This window comes from Mixophyes fleayi, chromosome 1, assembly GCF_038048845.1.
Source record: "Mixophyes fleayi isolate aMixFle1 chromosome 1, aMixFle1.hap1, whole genome shotgun sequence".
Classification (NCBI taxonomy): Eukaryota; Metazoa; Chordata; class Amphibia; order Anura; family Limnodynastidae; genus Mixophyes; species Mixophyes fleayi.
The window spans coordinates 356,245,913-356,269,451 of NC_134402.1; the positions used below are offsets into that span (position 1 = coordinate 356,245,913).

Here is a 23,539-nt window from a genome sequence, read left to right on the forward strand (position 1 = left end):
AAGGGAAGGAGAGAGATTGGGTGATAGTTTGACAGTGATGTATGATGAAGATACGGTTTTTTGAGAACTGGATAAACGAGGGCATGTTTGAAAGAAGAGGGGAAGATGCCAATGTAGAAGGAAAGATTGAAGATGTGGAGAGATGGAGGTGAATGTTAAGAGAAAGCAGAGTGAAGAAAGGGGATAGGATCAATGGGTCATGTTTAGGGGGAGAAGATGAATAAAGAGCTTGGACTTCATCCCCAGTAGTGGAGAGGAAGGACCACAAGGAAAGCGAACTAGAAGGGAGAGGGGGTGGGAAGGTAGGAGCAGGAGGCGTATGGCAGTAACAGATTTATAGTCTGGATATCATTTTGGTAGTGAAGGAGAAGACAAAATCAGGGACAGTAAAGGAAGGGGCTAAGGGAGTGGGGAGGGCAGAGAAAGGGTTGATGGTGGAGAATATGCTGCAGGAGTTGGAGGATTGTGAGAAATGAAAGACTTGAAGAAGGATTGTTTTGCTAAGGAGAGGGTGGAAGTGTAGGAAGTGAGAATTAATTTAGATTGAAGGAACTGATCAACTGAGTGAGACTTCCTCCAATAGTGTTAGGCAGTTTGAGAATATTTTTTCAAGGAACCTGGTCTGCTTGGAGTGCCATGGTTGGGGTTTATAATGCCTGATACTGACAGTGGTAGCAGGGAACAGTTATAAAATTAATAACCTGGTTGGGGCAGGCCACGGTAGTGGAAGCAGAGAATAGTGTTTTGAGCAATGAAGAAAAGGTAGGGGGGTCGAGGGCAACAAGATTACATTTGATGAGAGAGGATTTGGGTGAAGGGGAGTTTGCAGGAGGCGAGAAGAGGGTGAAGGAGAGAAGGTGGTGGTCGAGAGTTGAAGTCAGAAATGGAGCAGAGGGGGAAAAAGACTAGGGGGTATATTTACTAAATTACGGGTTTGAAAAACTGGAGATGTTGCCTATAGCAACCAATCAGATTCTAGTTATTTAGTACATTCTACAAAATGACAGGTAGAATCTGATTGGTTGCTATAGGCAACGACTCCACTTTTTCAAACCTGCAGTTTAGCAAATATACCCCTAGGTCTAGGAAGTGACCAATTCTGAGGGTGTGAGAGGTTGACTATTGCGACAGGTCAAACTGAGGAAGTGAGGGAGAGAAGTTTGGAGACCGCACTTTCGGATGTTGTCAATGGGGATGTTAAAGTGGCCAAGGATGTGAGAAGGAAGGTCAGAGGACAGGAACTGGGAGTGCCAGGCTGCAAAGTTGTCAAGGAAGTGAGGCCAAGAGGGCTGTAGATGACCATGACATGGAGGTGGATAGGCAAAAATACTGATAGAGTGGATCTTGAAGGAGTAGAATGAGAAGGAAGGTTCTGGGGGAGAATGACCTGATAGGTGCATCTGGAAGAAGGATGCCCATACCACCACCAGGTTGTTCTCCAGGCCTGGTGGAGTGGATGAGAAAGAGGCCCCTGTAGGAAGTAGCAGCCAATAACCCTTTTTTATTATTATTTTTATTTAAAGGCATTCACATTAATGTGTTGCCTTTTTTAGTGTTATGTGTAATTGAGAATATATAATAACTGCTTATTCAATGCCTTCATATAGAATAACAGAGGGAATTTTCCCCCACCCCTTATTGCAATATTAGTTTTTATACATTTTTAAATAATCAGTACAGATGACTGATCTCTATTGTTTTGTTGAACACTTTGTTCTCTGCATACTGAGTGCAGTACAGCACACCTTGAGAGAGATCATGGCAGCATCAATATATTTGCATAAATCGTACAAAAAGTCTGGCCAAGTTATTTTACTGTGTACTAATTGAATAATAGCTATTGAAGAGCATTTTAAAAAATAAATGTAAGTCCTGTCTAATTATGTAAGTTTAAAATTAAGCAGCTTGAATACTTTTACACTTGTAATTTTAACAGTTTAAATGCCTGCCAAAATATTAACTTTCTAAATTATGCTAATGCCGTAATTCTACTTGCTGCATGCACCTATCTTGTGTTTCTACTTATTGCCTTTCTTTTTTGTCTTTCACCATCAATTTCTTCCCACTTTCTTGTCGATCACCTTCCTCCAAGCATCATCTAGTCATCCCCTTCTCTTCTGTTATGTTTCCCACTGCATCTTCTGCTCATCAATAGTCCGTGGTGCCGGAGCACGGCCTGCATGTGGCTCCTTCCTCTTGTGCTGGCATGTGATGGTGGCACTGTTGTGTTCTCTTCCTCTCCCTTTTTACTAACAGACGCAGACCAAACTGGAGCATGCCCGCATTAAGGAGCTTGAACAGAGCCTGCTCTTTGAAAAGACCAAAGCTGACAAACTTCAGAGAGAGTTAGAAGATACTAGGGTAATGGTTTTCAATATTTCATGGAAAATCTCCCAGTGCAGCACATATTCAGTAGCATTGTCCAGTTCGGACTGTGGGTTAATATAAACAAATATAGTCTTTGGTCTTTTACAGTTTTAATACAAAACGTTTGTAGTAGACAATACTAAAACAACGTTCTCCAACTTTACCAAAACAGAGGATACCAGCTTTTTCATGTATTACTTCACACCTGTAATTTTTCATTGTAGCCTATTAACAAATCGTCTAATTTAACACTAAAAGTAAAATTATTTTTGTTAATCTGCGTTGTTTAAAGTTTGCACTTTCCACAAATAGAATAAAACACCCTGGAATAATAGATTCAGTTCTTATCCAAAGCTACGTGATTAGATTTAGGCCAGTTATCCACTGGCATTAAAAACCATGCTTTTACTAGTGTTTTTAAAATCATGAAAAAAATGGATTTAGGTCATATCCTATTGTTTGTATCTGTGGTTCATAGCAGTGCTTACGCGGCACAGTCTCTTGAACGTATCCTGCTCTGTTTATTTACATTTACTGCAAGTGAATGCACATCGGGTCAATAGATTGTCCTCCATAGATGAGATGCTCCAAAACCTGCGATAAGGGGGTGTGTGGGGTAAGTTACACACCACGTTTCAAATGCGGTCATGTTTAGTATGCGGTGTAAATTGTCATTTTCTTAATGCTAGTGGCTAACTGGCCTTCTAGCCTGTTAGTCACTCTAGACAATTATAGACTTAATTGTTTTGAATTTTTTTCAGAAATCTGCTTCTGGAGCACATAAAATAGAGTATTTTGCTTGCAAATGTGGCATCAATTTTGTGAAACGTGATAGAAATGTCTTTTCTCTTCCTATTGGGGACGCTGACAATGGGATATAGAGGATTTAGGCAAAAGTTTTACATTTACATTTTATTTGCCAAGTATGAAATTCCTCCCCCTTTTATATCCGCTCCCTATAAGGACCTTTTCTATTTTGAGGAGAAAGGTGCTTTTCAGGATTTTATGTACTTTATGTAACCTTTTTCCAATAAATATGCTTGACCTAAGAGCGGTACTAAATGCTCTAATCAGACGACATCATCTGAGTCGGCAAAAGCCTATAAAGATTCAGTCAGATGTTGCTACAGGAGTAGCATACATAACCATCATGGAGGAACAAACCACTCCCTTGCGATGACAAAAGCCATACGTTGGGTGTAACTGAAGTTCCAGCATTGTCAGTGGTGTTCATTCAAAGGGTGGAGAAATGGGTGGTCTATTTTCTGGACTGGTTGGGTAGTAGATTGAGACTCTGGGCTAGATTTACTAAGCTGCGGGTTTGAAAAAGTGGGGATGTTGCCTATAGCAACCAATCAGATTCTAGCTTTCATTTATTTAGTACTTTCTACAAAATGACAGCTAGAATCTAATTGGTTGCTATAGGCAACATCCCCACTTTTTCAAACCCGCAGCTTAGTAAATCTAGCCCTCTGTGTTTTAAATAAATACAGATCTCTCTGCCTTCTTTGAGAAGAGGGTGACACTTTTCCAGTGCAGAATATTTTGTAGTGAGTCATGCATGTACAACTTCCATACATCCCTTCAATAGCTCCTTGGGAATTAAAACTTAATCCCAATGGCCTTACATATGTATGTATGTGTGTGTGTAATAAATATATATATATATATATATATATATATATATATATATATATATATATATATATATATATATATATATATATATGTGTGTATGTATGTATAATTTATTTATAATATACATTTCTCAGAGCTGTCCTTAGGACAATGCCATCCTTTCACTCTAAGGTAGGTTTCAGGACACTGCTCCTGGTATTGCTTCAAGGTTAATAGTAGGTGATCGATTCACTTTTTGGATTATGTTAGGACTCTAAAGATTCATGTTAATAGGACTCTTAAGTTTAGGAAATCTGGTGAGCCCTTGGTTCTCTTATGATGCCCACAACAGAGGTTGCCCTGCGTTAAAGTAAACCATGGCTAGATGGGTTACTTTGGTGATCAGACAAGCTTACTTTGGGGCAGGGATACCTGTTCCTCACAGTTTAAAGGCACATTCTACCACATAGGAGACTCAGCTGAGCAGCTGTGTTAGACAACCTAGGTTCATCCTGTCACAGCCTAGGTTAATCCTGTCACTAATTTTTAGAAATGTAATGTTTTGAGGGTCCACATCCATAAGGGCAGTTTTAGGAGGTCCACTTCTTTGTTATTCCCTGTAGTATGTGAGAGAACTTTGATTATAGTACTTCGTTAAATCATTTTCTCTGAATCCAATTGGGAACACTGCGCGCTTGCCCGTTAGACTCTTGTTCTTCGGTAAAATGTTTTAAGTATTTGGAGATGTTCTTTTTCTGTCTTCGATCCTTTCTTCTATTGTCTCCTATGAGGCCTGGTTAGAAAAAGAACTGGAGAAGTTTCATACTGAAGAAATGGGGATTCTGGATCCTTTATATCACATTGTCCGTTTCCCCCAACAGAATCAGAGAAAAGGGTGTAACGCAAGTACAGAAATCAGTTTAACACCTAACACAGTTCTTTTTAGCAATACATGTTATTTTACTTGTATTTTTTCCTACATCTGCTAATTTCAATTTTTTTCTGTTCTCTGAATCTAGAAAAAATATTTATGACTTTCTGATTTTGAAGATTTTGGTTAAATACATTGCAGGGTTATGTACATAAGGACAATGGGCAAAGTGGCTTAGCTACACATCCACCTGCAAAATCCAGTGAACAGTTCTTTGTTTTCTTTTATTCTTCAACTTATGAACCTTGAAGCAACATGGTTAATGATGACACAGACATATTAAAATTCATGGATGTTGAGAATTAGCGGTGACTGACATAAATTAAAAAAAAAAAATGTTTTGATGGATGCTGCTATTGTGTTGGCAGCTATTTCTGAAGAAAAATCAGCTTGTTTTGCTTTTCAATGTGTTTATTACAACTGTTATGTTGCCTTGTTTGGCAAAGTATTAGTCTTTAGTTTTGCATTTTAATACTTTCATTGTGAATTAGTGCAGGCTGCTAAATTAATCTATCTTTATTTAACCCCAAATATGTGAGTATATATGGACTTTACTTTTTAGGGGGGTATTCAATTGTTAGCGAGTAGTTTTTTTCCCCGCCGCATAAAAAAAAGAAAAAATCTCCCACAGGTTTTTGACGGCAATAGCGACCGTTTTAAGTCAGCGCAGCAGGAGAACTCGTGCAATTCAATTGAAAAAGAGGGATTGCTGCCCCCGCGCATTAAAAATTCTGTTTGCGAGATTTTAGGGGAGTGAAGGGGAGTTTTAACGCGGCCATGTATAACGCAAAAAAAAAGGTTTTGCATACATTTCCATACATTAGATTGCATTACACAATGATAATATCTACATTACAGTACTTTCTTTAGCATTTTCTTTTGAACTATTTTTTACCATACAATCATCTATACCATGTTAAAACACATCATTACATTCATATTTGTACCAAAAACATACATAAATATAATTAATTAGAGATTTAATTTTTTTTTTATTTTTATTTCATTTTATTTTCACAAGAAAATCAACGTACACAAGTTAGGCATTAGTGATAAAGATAAGTTTAACTTTTTTTCCACATTTTTACATGATTTCAAATACTTTTCAGAGGGTTTTTTTTTTTTAACACACCCCAAGGAGGTGCGAGATAAAACAGGATATTTTCCTGTTTTACCCGCCGCGTTAAAAAACAATTGAATAGCTTTTAACACGGCTGCCTCTTGCACACCCTATACTTTCAAAAGACCTTCCACTGGAGCGCGAGAGGACCGTTTCATGAAAGAAAAGTAGCGTTAAAAATGGAATTGAGTTGCGGGTAAACTTAACCTGCTCGGAAATTATAAAAAACAGCGTTAAAATGACTTAACACGGTCAAAAAAAAATAAATCGCTGACAATTGAATTGTCCTTTATAATTCACAGTGAAATTTGCTTGTTTTGTTTTTGTAACATTAAGCTGAATATATCTGTAAATCAGATGATGATATCAGGGGGACCCTTTACATCAGGGCTTCTCAGGCCTGTACTCAGATGCCTAAAACAGTGCTTGTTTTGCAGATCTCCTAAAATATCTAAATAATTCATATACTCCCGTTAAGGTATGAAAAACATGCATTCTTGAGCATGCAAATGATCACGAGAGAGAAACCTCTTTCTTGACACGGTGTATACTAATTCAGTTTCAGAATAAAGATATAAGTTTTACACACCTTAAATTAGATTATTTTTGTGAAGCTTTACAATTTTACACAAGTAGAACTTTCAGCGTTGTGGATTCAGCGAGGTCGTGTTAGCATTTGTGTGTTGACCTTCTTTGTTGTTTACAGGCCAAAACAAGGCCAGTTTCCTTAAAAGTAAGTATTGTGTATACTGTAGGTGATGTCTTTTTGTTGACTGAAATGGAAAAGGTTGCTTGTGGTGGTAGGAATCGCACTAATATTTACTTTTCTTAACAGATAGCTCAGGGTCATGTGTTTACAACTTGAATTTTAATATTGCATGTAAGTGAGTGGCTATACATGTTTGTATACTAACATTGTAGGCTATACTTATTATTGACATAGAAGCCTACCACTGCCCCCTTCTATTAATAAGAGGGAATAATTGTTCTGTCCTTAAAATTTGATTAGTGTATGTTTGTGTGTGTGTGTATATATATATATATATATATAAATAAAATATATTTATTAATTATACTGTTTATGTGCATGTATAGTGCTTTTCAGCTCTGTGAAGAATCTCGTGAGAGAAGAATTTATTTAAGTACATAAGGTTTTCTAAGCGACTCAGACTTGGTATTTGAAAATGAATGGTTATGTTGTACCTTGTTGCTGCTTTGGTTGGCAGGGATAATGCCTTTTACAGTGGCCATTAACATTGAGATTGCTTTTGGTTATGGTTGCTTTTATGTAAACATGTCTGTTTTTGTCGTCTTTTAGAATTAAACACATGGTTTAATTAGAAAATAGTAGTATCAGAGCTTGTTTTCTATAACTATTTTAAAAGTATAGGAAAATATTGTGCTTTTGTTGTGTATTTGATCTAAATGTTTGGATTTGCAGTTCTGTTTAAAATGGTTTCCCATTTAAATTTAAAATTTTATGGGTTTTTTTTGTTTTTTTTTTGTAGATTGATCTTTTCCTCAGGAAACTGTCTCTCCTTCTAGATTTTTCTGAAACCATTAGATGTTTTAACCTTTAAATTGTGTACATTATTAACTCTCTTCAAACACCGCAGTGTCATTTGTTTTTAAATTGAAGACTTACAGAAAATATTGTAGTTACAATCACATGGAGACTTATTTGTACACCACTTGAATTAAGTTGAACTGCATTTTTTAAGATACAATTACAAGAATAATTCTTCCATATTCTTAAAAGCAATGCAATACTATTCTGCAATTCATGAGATTTTGTGTTTTGTCTTTTCCTAAAATGGCTTACAATCACAGGTGGCCACTGTCTCTGAAAAATCCCGAATTATGGAATTAGAGAAGGATTTGACTCTGAAAACGAAAGAAGTAGCACACCTGCACCAAAAGCTGGTAGAATGTAGCAAGCAGTCTAGTGATGTAGACACATCAATTTCACTTTTGCAAGAAATAAATTCTTTGCAAGAAACTGTTGCGGAGCTGAACAAGACACATGATCAAGAAATTGAGTCTCTCAAAGGCAAGCTTGAAAGTGCACACAGTCACGACAGAGAGGTAGAATCGCTCAAAGGTTCTGTAGAAAAGCTATCCAAAGAGAATGAAACCTTGAAAGTAAAACTCAGTCATGCGGACAAAGAGAATTCAGAAGTAATAGAACTTTGGAAGTCAAAATTGGACTCTGCCATTAGTTCTCATCAGCAAGCTATGGAAGAGTTGTCCCTTTCATTTAGTAAAGGAACACTTTCAGATAATGTTGCAGTAATTGAATTGAAGGCTCAAATTGAGAATCTTAAATTAGAACAGCAAAAAAAGACTGAACAGCTCATATCTAAGCAAGAAGAGGAGCAAGCCGAACGCCTGAAAGAAATAGAAGCTTTAAAGACTAAACTGCAAGCATATCATGAAGAAAAAGACTTAGAACTGGAAGCACTTCAGTCTAAACTGGAAGCAGCAGAAGAGCAACATCTAATTGAAATGGAGGATGCATTAAATAAACTCCAAGACACAGAAATTAAGGTAAAAGAACTAGAGGCTTTGCAAGCCATGTGCGCAGAACAAAATCAGAACATTGATAAGCTAAGAGTCCATTTAAAGGAAGCGGAAGAGAGGCTTGTAAACCTTGACACTATGCAGAAAGCAGAGACTGAATGGAAGTCAGCAGTCTTGAAACTTAAGGAGAATCTTGAGGCAGCTGAAGGGCAAATAAAAAACCTTGAGGCTGAAAAGCTTGCAGGGAATAGAAAGGTTCGTACCATCCATTATCATTTTATTTTAACACTTTTTTTTTTTGTCATTCCATAACTCCATGAAATTTTCATTTGTTGTGTATGTGAAGGATCTGTTAATTTGACGCTGAACAAAAGTATTGCCTCCTGGAACCCAACTTTTTTTCCAAACCATGAGTTTTCTTTTTGCTCCCTAAGATCAGTAGGTTATGTTAACTTGGGCAAGTGAGTTGTTACACAAAGCCCATGAAACATTCTACAACAAACTCATTTACGTTATATTTTTCATGTTGATGGACTTTTAAAACGTATGGTGTTCTTTTTCTTGCTTTTCTATTACATCCTATTGGGGGACACTGCGAAACATAGAGGTATAGCTGGTGGTCCCTGGAGTCAGGCACTTAAACAGTTAAATCTGTGAGTGTAGCTCCACCCCCGCTATGCCCCCTCCTACAGGAAGAGAACTCTGTTTAGTTTTAGTGTCCTTAGGAGTTGGTCATGCTTTCCTTTTCTCCTGCCATGGATTTAGATATATAATTTTTTTTAAGTATTCATTTTATTTTATTTACAAATTTATCTTAGGGCGGAAAAAATTGCTGGCTAGGGGGCGCTTTCCAAGGGATGGATAGACTGAGCTCTTCCTCTGGCTGGGGTGAGTGACTTTAACGGCCATCTCACCATCAACTTAACCAGCTATTTCACATACTACCGGCAAAAGGGCTGTCGGCGCTCACAGCAGTCAAATGCTCCTTCAAGAGGTAGTTTTCGCAGGGGCCGTGGTTTCTCTAGACGCGGAAATTCCAATCCAACTGAGTTGGCCTCTCATGATGCGACTCTAAACCACAGCAATGTGGCGGAAGCACGATTTTTTATCAATCGACCCGTGGATGCATTGTCACAAGGGGATATATCATAGACCTGATCCATTTTCCTTGCAATAGTTATTTCACCTCTGGCCTCCCAACCTGTGGACTCCGATGCAGGGCTCTGCAAGTAGTGATCCACAACCTGTTTGAGTCGGGGGTAATTATTCAAGTTTCACCAGTAGAAAGAGATTTGGGGTTTTACTCCCACCTCTTCCTTGTCCCGAAGCTGTGCAGCTCTTTCAGACCAATCCCAAATTTAAAATCTCTCAATTTTCAGGTCAGAGTACTAAAGTTCAAAAAGGAGTCCCTCAGGTCGATCATTGCAACCATGTAACAGGGAGAATTCTTCGCTTCCCTGGACATAAAGGACGCGTATCTTCATGTTCCCATATGGCATGGACATCAGCGTTTACTACGATTTGCCATACAAGACAACCATTACCTATTCAGGACTTTACCCTTTGGTTTAGAAACCGCACCAAGGGTTTTCACCAAGTTGATGGCAGTCATGGCGTCCAGTTTCAGGATATCACATTATTACCTTAATTAGATGATCATCTTCTCAAAGCTCTGTCTTACGAAATCCTATCCCAGCATCTTCAAACCACCATATCCTTCTTGGAAGCTTATGGTTAGATAATAGATTGACCAAAGTCCTCCCTAATACCAGCGCAAACAATGCGCTTTCTAGGCCTTAACTTCGACACCAAGTGTCAGGAGGTATTTCTCCCGGAAGACAAGATTCACTCAATACAGAAAAAAATCAGGGAAATCTTGAAGAAAAGAAAAGTCTCTCTCCGGAGCTTTATGAAGCTGCTGGGCACAATGGTTTCATTATTTGAAGCAGTTACCTATGCTCCATTCCATTCGAGAGCTTTTCAGTGGGAACTATTGTGAAAATGGGCAAAGTCCCATTTACACCTTGACAGACACAGGATCAGTCTTTCCTCTCCTGTAAGACAGTCCCTTGCCTGGTGGCTGCTCAAGTCTTATCTCTCCAGAGTTCGATTCTTCCAAATATGGGAGTGGACAGTTGTCTCCACAGATGCAAGTCTGTTGGGATGGGGAGGGTTCACCTTAACTCAGAGATTTCAGGGTTTGTGGAAACCTCTGGAAACGTCTCTCCTCACCAATGTTCTGGAACTAAGGGCCATCTACAGTCTGCTAGTCCGGGCACAGGTTTTTCTGCAGGGAAAACCAGTCTGAGTGCAATCAGACAATGCGACAGCAGTCGCCTACATAAATCGTCAAGGCAGTGCCAAAGCCTTGAAGGAATCCAACAGGATAATGCTATGGTCGGAGTGACACATTCCTGTCATTTCAGCAATCTACATTCCCGGAGTGAAAAACTGGGAAGCAGATTTTCTCAGCCACAACAAGGTTCTCCCAGTATAATGGTCTATACATCAGGATGTGTTTGATCTCCTAGTTCAACGATGGATCTCATGGCGTCACGCTTGAGCGCCAAAGTTCCTCTTTTCTGCGCAAAATACAAGCATCCTGCAGCAGGATTTGTGGACACCATGGTAATTCCATGGTAGTTTCGCCTAGTCTATTTATTCCCTCCTCTTCCAATGCTCCCGAGGGTTCTTAAGAAGCTGAAGGGGGAACAGGTACTGGCTATACTGGTGTCCCCAGATTGGCCCCGTCGAGCTTGGTACTCGGACCTTCTGGGAATGACAATACAACCCCATTTCGATTGCCTCTGCTTCCAGACCTTACTCACTCAAGGTCCTCTTCGATGCCACTCATTAGGTCTGTTGGCTTTGATGGCATAGCTATTGAAACCATGATTTTGACAGCTAAAGGGTTTTCATCAGTGGTTGTGAAAACTATGATTAAAGCCAGAAAGCCATTTCCTGCGAAAAATTATTAAAGAATCTGGAAGACTTATGTTCTTTGGTGTGAAACGCACCAATTTCACACGTCGCAGTTTAACCTTTCCAGGTCACTAGCCTTCTTTCATGCAGGTTTAGACAAAGGATTGCGTTTAGCCTCCTTGAAGTTGCAAGTTTCCGCCCTGTCTATTTACTTCGAGCGGAAGTTGGCTCTCCTGCCAGAAGTTTACACTTTTCTACAGGGAGAACTTCACATTATTCCCCCGTTTGTACACCCGGTGGAGCCATGGGATCTGAATCTGGTTCTTCGGGCATTGGTCCAACAACCATTTGAACCTTTAGATTCAACGGACTTTCGGTATCTCACTTGGAAGGTGGCATTTGTGCTGGCCCCCAACTTGGATACTCACCTATCCGAGTTGGGAGTTTTGTCTTGTTTTGCCCCCTTCCTTGTTTTCCATGAGGATCGGATGGTACTTCGAACAGCTGTGCAGGGCAGCTACGTGGTCTTCTGTCCACACGTTTGTAAAAGTTTACAGACTACAGGGCTTTGCATCTCAGGATGCTAGCTTAGGCCAGAAGGTGTAGCGTGCAGCCGTATCGGAGCAGTCCCTCCCTCAGGGGGCAGCTTTGGTATGTGTCCCCTATGTTTCGCAGTGTCCTCCAATATGGGCGTAAGAGAAAATAGGATTATTGTACTCACTGTAAAATCCCTTTCTCGTAGTCCATTGGGGTACACTGCGCGCCCATCCTTGCTCTGAAAGTTTTACGGGTTGACTATGTCGTGTTGGTTGACTTACTTTGACCCTCCTTTGGGCTTTGTTAGACATAAACAGTTCTCTTCCAGTGGGAGGGGCATAGCAGGGGTGGAACTACACTCACAGATTTAACTATTTAAGTACCTCACTCTCGGGACCACCAGCTATACCCTTATGTATCGAAGTGTCCCCCAGTGCACTACGAGAAAGGGATTTTACGGTGAGTACAAAAATCCTTTTTTTCCTCTTGCTATATTGTTTTCTTTATATATCCTATTTTAATTTTGTAATTTTAATTTTATTTTTTCATCCATTCATTATGTTTCCATTCATTTGGTTCTGCTAGGAAAATGAATTAAAAAAAGATTTGATGGAGCATAGTGAAAAGGTTGTTGCCCTTGAGAACAGTTTACAGTCATTGGTTCAGATCAAAGGAACTTATGAAAAGGAAATAGAAGGTTTGGTAAGGTTTCTCTTTACAAGCTATTTTGACTTCTCAGCTTTGTTTATGCTGCTTGCTTTTATTGAATGCAATAAGCAGATCTGTTCAATTTTATTTAAAATTAAAAATAAAAAATATTTTTTATATATTTTATGCATACTAAATTCACATTTGCTAATTGGCTTCTTTTTTTTTTTCCTAGAAAAAAACTTGTAATTCCTCTACAGACGAAACCAAGGTTCTGCAAAAAAGTATGCAAGGTAAGGTTAACATACAGCATTTTGAGAAAGTCCAATATAATTCCGTTTTGGAGAAATATCCAAAGTTAAACCTAGAAGAAGTTACTTTTGATCCGGGTTTTATGTGATCCAATGAGTACCCGTAGGTTCAGCGCATTTTCGGCCCTACTTGCTCACTTCCCTGATGAAAGGATGTTGTCAAATGAGAACACACTGCATGTACGAAAAAAATCCTGTGAACAAAGTAAGAGTGGCAGATGTTGTTGGGACTATTTTCAGTCTTACAGACCACATCTTTCTCATACATTCAGTTTGTTGACCACTGACAACACTCTGCCAGCGAGAGCAGCCAAACCGCACCAGGGGCATTCCAGATTTTGGGGAATTCACCAGATCGTGTGAACTTTGGACCGCTGGTAAATAATCTAGGATCTTCAGGTTAGATATTTGCGCTTTAGGGAAATTTAAAAAAAATGTTTTCAATGTCAATATCTGTCCTACCTCATGATACCCATAGGCTTTACTGGACGAACAACCAATGGGTCCAATCCACATTCCAAACACATTCCTTTTGTTACTGTGTATATAACACCCTAGCCCACATGTTGGCAATATCATTATAAAACATTGGCTCAGTTAAAAGAATATTTGTCTTATATTGCTAAGTTTAAGTAGTTTCCCTTATGTCCTTCAACAGAGCCCCAATGGCTTTGGGCCACATTGGTCCATGCTGATGTAGGTGTCAAATGAGATATGAGACAGACAACTTTAGAACAAAAAAGGTTTGACCCAGTGTAATAACGTAATGCATAGTGAATTTGTTTACCATCCTCTTAGAGGAACACCGATATCTCTCAGGATGGTGTACCTGTAAAAACGTATGTGGTACTGCATTAAGTGCCCCAGTGGTCTGTGTACATAGAGTATATCACACATAGGGCAAATGATAGGTTATGCACTCATCAACCCACCATCGGATTGAGATTGGTCGTGGTGAGATAAAAGCCAATTGACTGCAGGTGTCAGTGTGGCTTTAACCTGGCGTCATAGCAGTGGAAAGTTGCTACATGAATGTTGAGGTGGGTCATTATGACCAGGGTATATTTTATGTCTGAGCTTGAAAATTTAAGGATGATTTTAGAAGATTATTAGTATATTTAGAATAATTAACTATTGAATGAGGTATTTTAATAATAATAAAAAAAAAAAGTCATAGAGAAGGAACTTTTTTTTTATTACTATGTAGTCTTCAAAAGAAATCAACAGAATTGACAACTTCTGTTATTGCTAATATCTTAACAAAAAATAAACTGTTCATCTAAAAATTAAACTTTTTCATTGACTTAAGTACGAAATCTTGAAAATTAAAACGATACAAAAACAAAATCAGCCTTATAACTACTCAATTTCAACCAGCTTATCGCTGCACTATGAAATCAGGTGTTCCAGGCATATAAATTTGTAGCACATTTGCATGTATGAGTGGTCTTACAGTCTCTTTTTTAGCTTGACGCTCTTGACATCTTTTCAAACTCCTGGTAGTTCTGCTGGTGGCTCCTCTGAAGGTTCTCCAGTGAAATCTCTTTTGCGCATTTCTTTTGGTAAATGAAATACATCTTTGCTGATGCTCAAGTGTTCATTTAGGAGAGCAAGACCCAAGGTTTTGATGAATTTGCATAGTTTTTGCGTCACACTATTATTATTACACCAATATATTGTGATTGCATTGATTCCAGTCATATTTAGCATGGCCTAAAAATTAGTCAGAGTCGATTCTCTTGAATTGCGCCTTACATCATATGTCAAACAAAGTTTGTCTGCATCATCTACTCAAAAGAATAAATAAAACATCTCATACTAAAATGGCACGAAATTGTTTCGTCATTGGGTCATAATAACCTTTTTGGAGCTTGCACCCGTCTAGTTCACTGCGCTGACGCTGGCTGACTGAGTGATATCAAGAAAACTGGTAGGGAGGGGTCTTAACCTCAGCTACTGAGAGATTTGGCACTGTCGTATAACAAAGTAAAAAGATACGTGATTAAATACAGCCTGGGTCATTATGACCCAACCTCAATGACGTTGGGTTAAGTTTCATATCCTTATTATTGTCTCACAACCCCCAAGAGGAAGAAAGTTGGCTTAAACGTGAAGCAGAGTAAAACACTGAAGACATTACATACCCAGGGTATTATTAGACAGTGTAACCGGTTTCTCTTTATTTGTGTGACACAGATCACATTGTGTTAGTTTTTACCTGTTATAAAGCATTTTGTGAAGTTCAATATAATTAGGTGTCTGCGTTTTTATCTTGCAACCTGTTTCTTATTATTGTTTACCTTCTTATTTCAGTAAAAATTTAAGGTAGGTTTTAAGACTTTAAAGGCTGTATACATACAGGTTCCAAATAATTAAATCCAGCCCTGAGTTTTTAGCATGACACATTTCAGAATCATTGTTAACATTTTGATTGAGGCAATTTCCTCAGTTCTATATTCAATGAGATGTCTGTAAAAGGTTTTCGTTTTCATCTGGATGCTAAAATATAGATTTGATGCATTACTAAACAAAACAAGACCTAAGTTAGGCTAGGTACACACTGTTTTTCACCTAATCATCGGTCCAGTCAGCCAACATATGACCACTCGGCCAGATAATGCACTAGTGTGTATACTTACACGATGAATGACAGTGGTTCCAAAGTGCTAATCGTTTCATTTGATTGGTTGTACTGTTAATCTAGTTTTAATCAGTTTCTGATCACGTAACATGTATGAATTCATGACCGACTATCAATAGTTCCTCAAACTGTGACTCCTTTCGGAGCGTGTGTATGTAAATTTCTGATGTCATCACCTCTCCCACATGGTGCGCTGTCCGCATGTCTGTCAAATGGCAATTATGTGCTTTGAACTGAAAAGCAATAGTAGCTGTGTAAGGACATTTCATTCAGGCACTATATACATTTCTGCCTACCCACATGCAGCAATCCATGATGGGAGGACAATGTGTTACTCCGAAACCCTACATGACTTCTACACCTATGAGAGGGGTGACAGTTCCTGGAATGTGGGTTTAATTCAACCGCAGGAAATTCCTGATGTCATCAGGGTTGTTGTCCCATATCTCCTGCAGCAGGGGCATATGAGAGAATGAGTCTCTCCTCTTGAACCACTCAGTCCAACAAGACTGATTCTTTCTTCTTCTTTCCCTCAGGGTCTGTACTTGCAGTCTTCTTGCCATAGCGAGTAGCAAAAGAAAAGTAGCGTGATCTACTTGAACAGTATCCATAATATTGAAATAAGTTGTTGCTGTGCAGTTGCGAATGAACGTACACTGTACACAAATAAGTGCTATAGAATGGCAGTTATGTGTTTCCTTTCCCTGATTCTGAGTTTGTGGGAGGTTTTTGCCGGTGATATTAGGCCCTTTATTTAAATTTCTTCGTCTTATCGCTGCGGGCACCCCATATGTCGTATCAGTGTGTACGAAAGCAAAATCTTTTAAGATGACAATATGGCTGTCAAAAGTTGCTGGCCAGAGATGGTTGGTCTTCCAAAAATCGTTTAAAACATGTCTAGCCTGTACGCATAAATCGCCTGACCGCTCAGACCTTCAGTTCTAGGTTCAATTGTTGTAGATCACACATTGGTTACCTGGTACCTAGCCTAAGAGGAGTACTTGTATACATAGTTTGCCAAAGCTAAGAAGCTCTTGCTCCTGCCAGGTGCATCCATGTGACCATTCGTAATAAAAAGACTTGACCAATTTGATATTTGTTTTAATAGTGTCCCACAGTGAAATTAATATTTGAATCCATAAGGGAGAAATGCCCCTATATATGAGAATTGTCACAAACTATGGGTTTTCATTTTGTAGAAGCAGTGTATAAACTAAATGAGAAGGAACAGCAATGCATAGAAATTACGAAGAGGCTGGAGCAGTTGCAGCCTCAATATGCTGGTGAGTAGGTTCCCTGAAATATACATATAACAGTCATGTATGACACTAAGTTCTAATGTCATTTGATGTTTCTTGTGTTCAGTGTTGGAGAGAAAGTTGAAAGAAGGTGATGAGAAACAAGAGAATTTGCTGAAGGCAAAAGCGAAGCTAGAAAATCAAATAGCAGAAATGATTCAGTCATCAGGAGATAGCTCTGTTCAGCTTTCAATGTTGAATGAAGAACTACAGTCTAGGGAAAGGTACTTAACTCAACATGTGTGTTTGGTTGTTTTCTATCTGTGTCTCATGTCAACAAAGCAACATTCAATAACTGAGAAACCTTTTATACTCTTGCCTTGTCTTGTCTTGCTATCCTCCATCACTGTGCAAATAGAAGAGTGACACCTTGGCTCTTTTGGCCAGTACTTAGGCTGTCAGAACCTTATGTGTAGTTTGATAAGAAAGGCGGGGGTCACTAGATAAAAATGATGTATTATCCTTTATTTATATAGTGCAAGTATATCAAAAGAAATAGGATTAGTTGATCCAAAAGAGTAATTGTTAGTTATCTATTTTAAAAGTGAAATATACCCAGTTGATTAGTAGAAATTATTTTTACATTTTCCGTTGTGTTTAGTAAGGCATATCTGCAAAACTTATTCTGTACAGTGTGTGGTTCTCACACTTGTATGTGTAAGATTGTTAATTTTTATTGCTTTCTGAAAATGGCAGTGGACATCCTAATGACAATATCCAAGGGATGCGTCTACTTTCTCCTGTTAACCGTTTGCCTTGCAAGCTAACGTTTCAGGTCTCACAGTGCATACAACAAGTAAGAACTTTCATTGTAAATTGAAATGAAGTATAACTCATGGATACTAATTTGAAAGACTGACAAGAACATTTTAGAAGATTTCTTGACTATACAAAGCAATAACCCCAGAGCAAGTTTTCTGACCTGGATGTTCCCTTGCTTTACTAATCTATACATATACACATTATGTTTCAGTAAGAGTTTTCTCCTTTCATGTTTTCATTTTTTCTTCCATTCTTATACTGAACAGTGTCCCGGGTTCGAAGATTTGACATTTTGATCAATATTTCACTTATTTTTTAAAGATTTCTTTTAATGTGATCCATTTACAATTTACAGAAATTTAGCTGATCTCCTGGCAGAGCTGTCAAAATCCAGAGAAACCATCAAACAACTACAGGGTGGTATTGAGCAGTTGACATCTGAAGCCAAGCTTTCCTCTGAGAAGGTTCAGGAATCTCATCAGTTGGCAATAAAAGCAGTTGCTTCAGAAATGGAAGAAATGGTAAGAAAAGACTTTTACCATATATCTGAGTGTACAGCTAGTTACCCTTGCTAACTCTATATTAGGTGGAGTAGCATGATTTGTGTACCAACAATGCGTCTCTAATGGTTTTTGAATGTCATTTAATGGTCCCACCACAAATGCTAGCCAACCATGAATGCTGGCTGTTACCATATAAATACACCATACTTCTGTTAGTCAATAGCCTTTTAAAGAAATAGCTGTTTGTGTTAAAAGTACTTTATGTTAATTTTACTTTCCCACAGAAATTAACGGCTGAAAATGTTCAGAGTAAGAATCGAGAAATGCAGATACTTCATGAAAAGTCAATTGCAGATTTAGTTTCCAAGCATCAAACTGCGATCAGTGAGCTGAAACAAGACCTACAGACTAAAGAGGATGTGTGGAAAGCTGCCCAGACCACACACGATATTATGGTCAAACAAATGGAAGAGCTGCAACAGCAAGCGGAACAGGCCAAGGTACTTACGTTACTGTTACAGGAAATCTACAATATTTCAACTTATTTTTTTTCTCTAATGTTATGCTGTTTTAGTGTTTATAAAATCCTTTTTATATTTTCAGTGTAAAAGTAGTTCTCACAAAAGAAGTGTGTGTTTGTAATGCATTTCCTGTGATCCAGGGGTTGTTTGCTGAGATCACCCAGGTTCTTCTGAGGTTCTTGGCGGTGCCTGCTTAGGTACAGGTGGAAGAGTCGTGAATGAGCTCTGATGTTTAGAAATAACACTCACGTTAACTGAAATGGGGGTATCCAAATATCCTAAAAGGCTACAATTCATGCAGGACTCGCTTAAAGTGTACCGATCACAAATCAAATCCCATAATATGTTTTAACTCATAATATCCTATATCATGATTTCCTTTTGGTGTAAAAAAAAAAAAAAAATTTTTTTTTTTTTTTTTTTTCCTTTTTCTTATTTTTTTTTTTAAAGACTTTAAGATCCATACATAACCAGCATAAACAGTATTAGACAGGGAATCAAATATAAATTACAATAGTATGTCTATAATAAGGAGAAAAGAGAATTTACGTCTTGTAGAACCTTAATATAACACCAGTTAAAATATTTGAAGAAGGTATCGGCTGATCAGGTTGTAATAGAAAACAATTAAATATCAAATAAATGAGATAAGGGGAAAATAAGTAATGAATAAAGGAGGGCAGTGTTGCCATCCACAGGGTGGACTCTCAAAGAGTCAAAGGATTAAATTGAAAATGGACGATGTATATTGAAACGTGAGACCCAAAGAGTCCAGACTTTTTTATAGGTTTTGGAGGTGTTGCGGAGAATGCTCATTATAAATTCCATGTTGTAGGTATGCCAAAGTCTGTTAATCACTGCTTGCATAGATGGGGCTTCCATTCCGCAGCAATTTGGCAAGTGGCGGCTGAGACAATGGGGTATATTTAATAATCTGCGGGTTTGATATGTTGTCTATAGCAACCAATCAGATATTAGTACATTCTACAAAATGATAGCTAGAATCTGATTGGTTGCTATAGGCAACATCTTCACTTCTAACACGCAATTTAGTAAATATGCCCCGATATATGTGAATAATTTGATCTCATGATTTGGTTGTTGGGACACCGAATGGCGGGGTGTATCTTTGGGGGGTTAGGTACAGAAGCGTAGAAGAGAAACTTCTGAGCTTTATCCAAAATGCAGATAGTTTAGGACACCAGATGTGATGGAATGAGCCATTTTTTGGGCAATCTCTCCAACATCTGTTAGAGGTATCAGCGAAAATTTTTGAAAGCAGGTTGATATGTTTTCCCTCACCTGCATGTCCGTCATTTCCCTGGCTTTACAGCCATTCCCTTTCAAGGTGATAAGGTATGGATGGTGGATGTTCCTGGAAATTGCACTTTCTCTCTTTTTCGGCAGTGTGCATACTGTACTTTTTCAAGGTCTTATCAACTAACACATTGCTTTTGCTTACTGCGTTGTATGGTGAGATGGAAGGTGACAGTAATGCTGAGAAAATGCCAATCTTCTAGCGCAGGAAAGAGTAGAGCTAGGACTGTGTTACAAACCTTAATATAGTGTGATAAAGCACGGCATTCACTGGAGTCTCACACAGCTTGGCTGAACCATTTCATTGTTTGCTGGCAGTTGTAAGGATGGTTTAAACAGTTTCAGCAGTGGTTACAGCAGACACTTCCAGTAAAGCATCACAATTCTCCCACAACTCTACATCTGGCTAAACAGTAGCTCCCTCACTACTAGCCGGCCACTAATTGGCATCAGTGGCCCCGCCCACAAATAGTGTTTTTTCCTCCACCCTAGCACACCAAACGAATCACAACACAACAAACCAATTACTACATCCATGTGGTACACCTGTTTGTGTGTGCTAGAAGAAATACCTAGAGGGAACTTAACTCTGTCTGCAGCCTGCTCCTGCAGACTAGGTGGGAGATATATATATATATATATATATATATATATATATATATATATATATATATATATATATTATATTATATGTTCCACTGTGCTCCCTTACACTTTACATTTGTGAACAAAGTAATAAAATAAGGGAGAACAAATATGGCAATGCATTTTTAATTTTTTTTACTCTCAATGGCTGGTAAAAGGTGTATTGGCTGATAACTTTATATAATGATGAAAGACCCTTTTTAGGAACAGTTTTAAAGAAAGCCTTCTCAAATCATCAGATCTAGACGAAAGTCCATGTTTTGGAAACACTTTGAATTTGAAGGAACAATATCTAAATTAAAGCATCTATTGTACATCCACTTGTTACTTGTTACTCTTGGTTGATTCCTACTAAGCTTCTCTTTTATGAAATGTTTTCTTAGCAGTGCTTTATCCACACAAAGTAGCATGCCCACTGCAAACATTTTATAACTTTTTTTAATCAAAGCAAATCTAACTATTCATTCCCATAACTACTTTAATTGTTTTCTATTCTTACCTATATGTGTCTTTTAGAGTGCTTTCTTTTAAACTGTATTTTGTATTTTTGCAATGCTTTATAATGTATGTATGAATAGAGACAAACATTAAAAATAATATATGCACATTTCCATGTTTTACTCAGTGTTAACCTGGTATTCCACTGCAGATTCCATTTTTGCAAGAAAGGAATCAATCCATTTTTAAATTTAGTGACTTTGCCATCACCAGCTCATATGGTGTGGAATTCCACAGCTTAACCCCCTCCTACTGTAAGAGATGATTATGTGTGCCTAAGCCTGCAAAACAGTGGTGGAAAAATAGATTGTTATCCGTTGTGTTGGATAAAAACAGAAAACTTACAATGGGCTACTTGAGCGCTACTTGAATCCAAGTGGTTAGTTGATATCTGTGAAGATTGGTCTGACATTTGCAAAATTTTCTATCAATCTTCGTATTCTAGAAAATGAGTATAAATAATTTTTTTGATTGCATTACATCCATACCAAACTTTGCATTATTTTCCCAGAGGCCTCTGATGCTTGTTGGAGGAAGTTCAGGCAATTAGGTTATTTTTGCATATATGGTGGAGCTGCCCAAATATGTCAATCATTGTGGTTGCAAGTCTTCAACCCAATCTCAATTATCACCAATGTCTCGATCCCAGATTTATACTACTTTCACTGCCACCCCCAATGTCCCATAAACTTTTTAGACATACGCTTGGTCACGTGTCAGATAGTGGCCTCCTGGAGGACCCCCTCCCCCCCATCCGTACCAATTGGGTAACTGAATGTGGCATACTTACCAAATGGAATTCATCACTAGTATTTTAAGGAACTCCTCCATAACCTATAATGAGGTTTGGGCCCACTGGACCTGCCATCACAATCAACTCCTGCTTACTACATAACATTGAACCTGGTCCTTGGTACCCTTGGCTCTGGTTTTGAAGTTTATCCGCCATATCAATCTCACAGTCTTATCACCAGTTAAATTTTACCCCCCCTGCTCTCACCTTTTTCTTTTGCCACCCACCCCATTAAATGGAAAACTGGCATTGCTGAATTTGATCTTTTTTTTTTTTTCAAACCATCACAGCTTCCAACCCAACCATCACAGATTTTCGTGACATTTGGTAGGATGGTAGATGACAAACTAACTTTCATATGTAAAATTTGCAAACATGACAAAAAATTTAAAATGTATGCTTGCAAAGTTAACTAAAAAGAATCTTAACTTGTAATTGTGGTAGAAGTTTCCTGTTGGTTTTGTTTTGAAGCTATGGGAACTTAGTTTTCCAAAAAATATAGTTCTATATTCAGGGCCGGTGCTAGGATCCATGGCGCCCTAGGCATTTTTAAAAAATCAGCGCCCCCCCCCCCCCCCGCAAAAATCGCCGGTTCCCCCCCCCCCCCCCCCCCCGCAAAAATCTCCTCCCTCCTCACCCCTCACCCCATCTCTCCTTACCTTGTCTCACGCACCGCCGCCTCTGCTCCGTCTCCTCCCCTCCACTCACTGACACTAGTAAGTGGAGGGGAGGAGACGGAGCAGAGAGGCGGCGGTGGTGACAAAATAGCCTCTTTTCCCCTCTCCGTGCATCTGAATTCTGTGCGGCGGCCGTGACAGGTATGGTCAGCGGTCGCCGCACAGTTTTAAAGTCATTTAGTATTCTGTGGCGCCCTCCAGAGCCCGGCGCTCTAGGCAAGTGCCTAACCTTGCCTAATGGGAGTGCCGGGCCTGTCTATATTTAAATATTGACTTCTACATTTCAAGGTAACATGATGTGACCTTTGACTTTGAATATCTAAGCAAGTATGTTTCATTTTTTTTAAACAAATTTTTTTATTGTTTATTTAAACAGGTTTACACGTATAAAATATCAGCAATGAGTTGTATATATGGAGAAGAACATAAATACAAGAGGATAAAATGTTAACATTTACAGGCGTATGATAAATAAAGTGATGAAAAATCCAAATGTAGATTTGGTGTATATAAATCAAAGAGAAAAAGTTTGTAGGTGAGGGGAGACATACAGGAGGTTAAGGGGGAAGAGAAGGGAGGTATCTGATGAGGGAGAGAGAAAAATAAAGATGAGTGAGTTTGTCTACGGTAACTAGAGCAAGAGATTGGCGTATTTAGTCAGTCATCTCCAATCAAGAAGAAATAAATAGATAGTAAGTTAAAATAAGAGAATGTCAAACGGTAGAAAGGGGCGGTTCTGCTTCATAAAAGGATGTCCAGGGGTTCCACACACCTTTGAATTGAATTGGAGTATCGTTGAGGGTGGCGGTTATACTTTCTAAGCGATATGTTGACCATACAAAATTTATGGTTGCAGTAAGTGAGGGTGGGATCGAGCTCTTCCAGTGCGAAGCAATCAGGCAGTTAGCTGT

The 23,539-nt window shown here is 38.5% G+C and overlaps 1 protein-coding gene across 2 annotated transcripts in view; it reads left to right on the plus strand.

The window, feature by feature from the left end:
* The window catches only part of CLIP1 (CAP-Gly domain containing linker protein 1), a 90,626-nt gene that overhangs the window by 34,563 nt on the left and 32,524 nt on the right, over positions 1-23,539 (plus strand). The window contains exons 9-17 of one of the 2 annotated variants that reach the window (XM_075177888.1): positions 2,257-2,361; positions 6,742-6,768; positions 7,866-8,810; positions 12,600-12,716; positions 12,898-12,955; positions 16,814-16,897; positions 16,980-17,136; positions 18,030-18,195; positions 18,462-18,677. In XM_075177888.1, coding sequence (XP_075033989.1) covers positions 2,257-2,361; positions 6,742-6,768; positions 7,866-8,810; positions 12,600-12,716; positions 12,898-12,955; positions 16,814-16,897; positions 16,980-17,136; positions 18,030-18,195; positions 18,462-18,677 — 1,875 coding nt within the window. The remainder of the gene's footprint in view (positions 1-2,256; positions 2,362-6,741; positions 6,769-7,865; positions 8,811-12,599; positions 12,717-12,897; positions 12,956-16,813; positions 16,898-16,979; positions 17,137-18,029; positions 18,196-18,461; positions 18,678-23,539) is intronic. The other variant, XM_075177879.1, reaches the window with a different exon arrangement.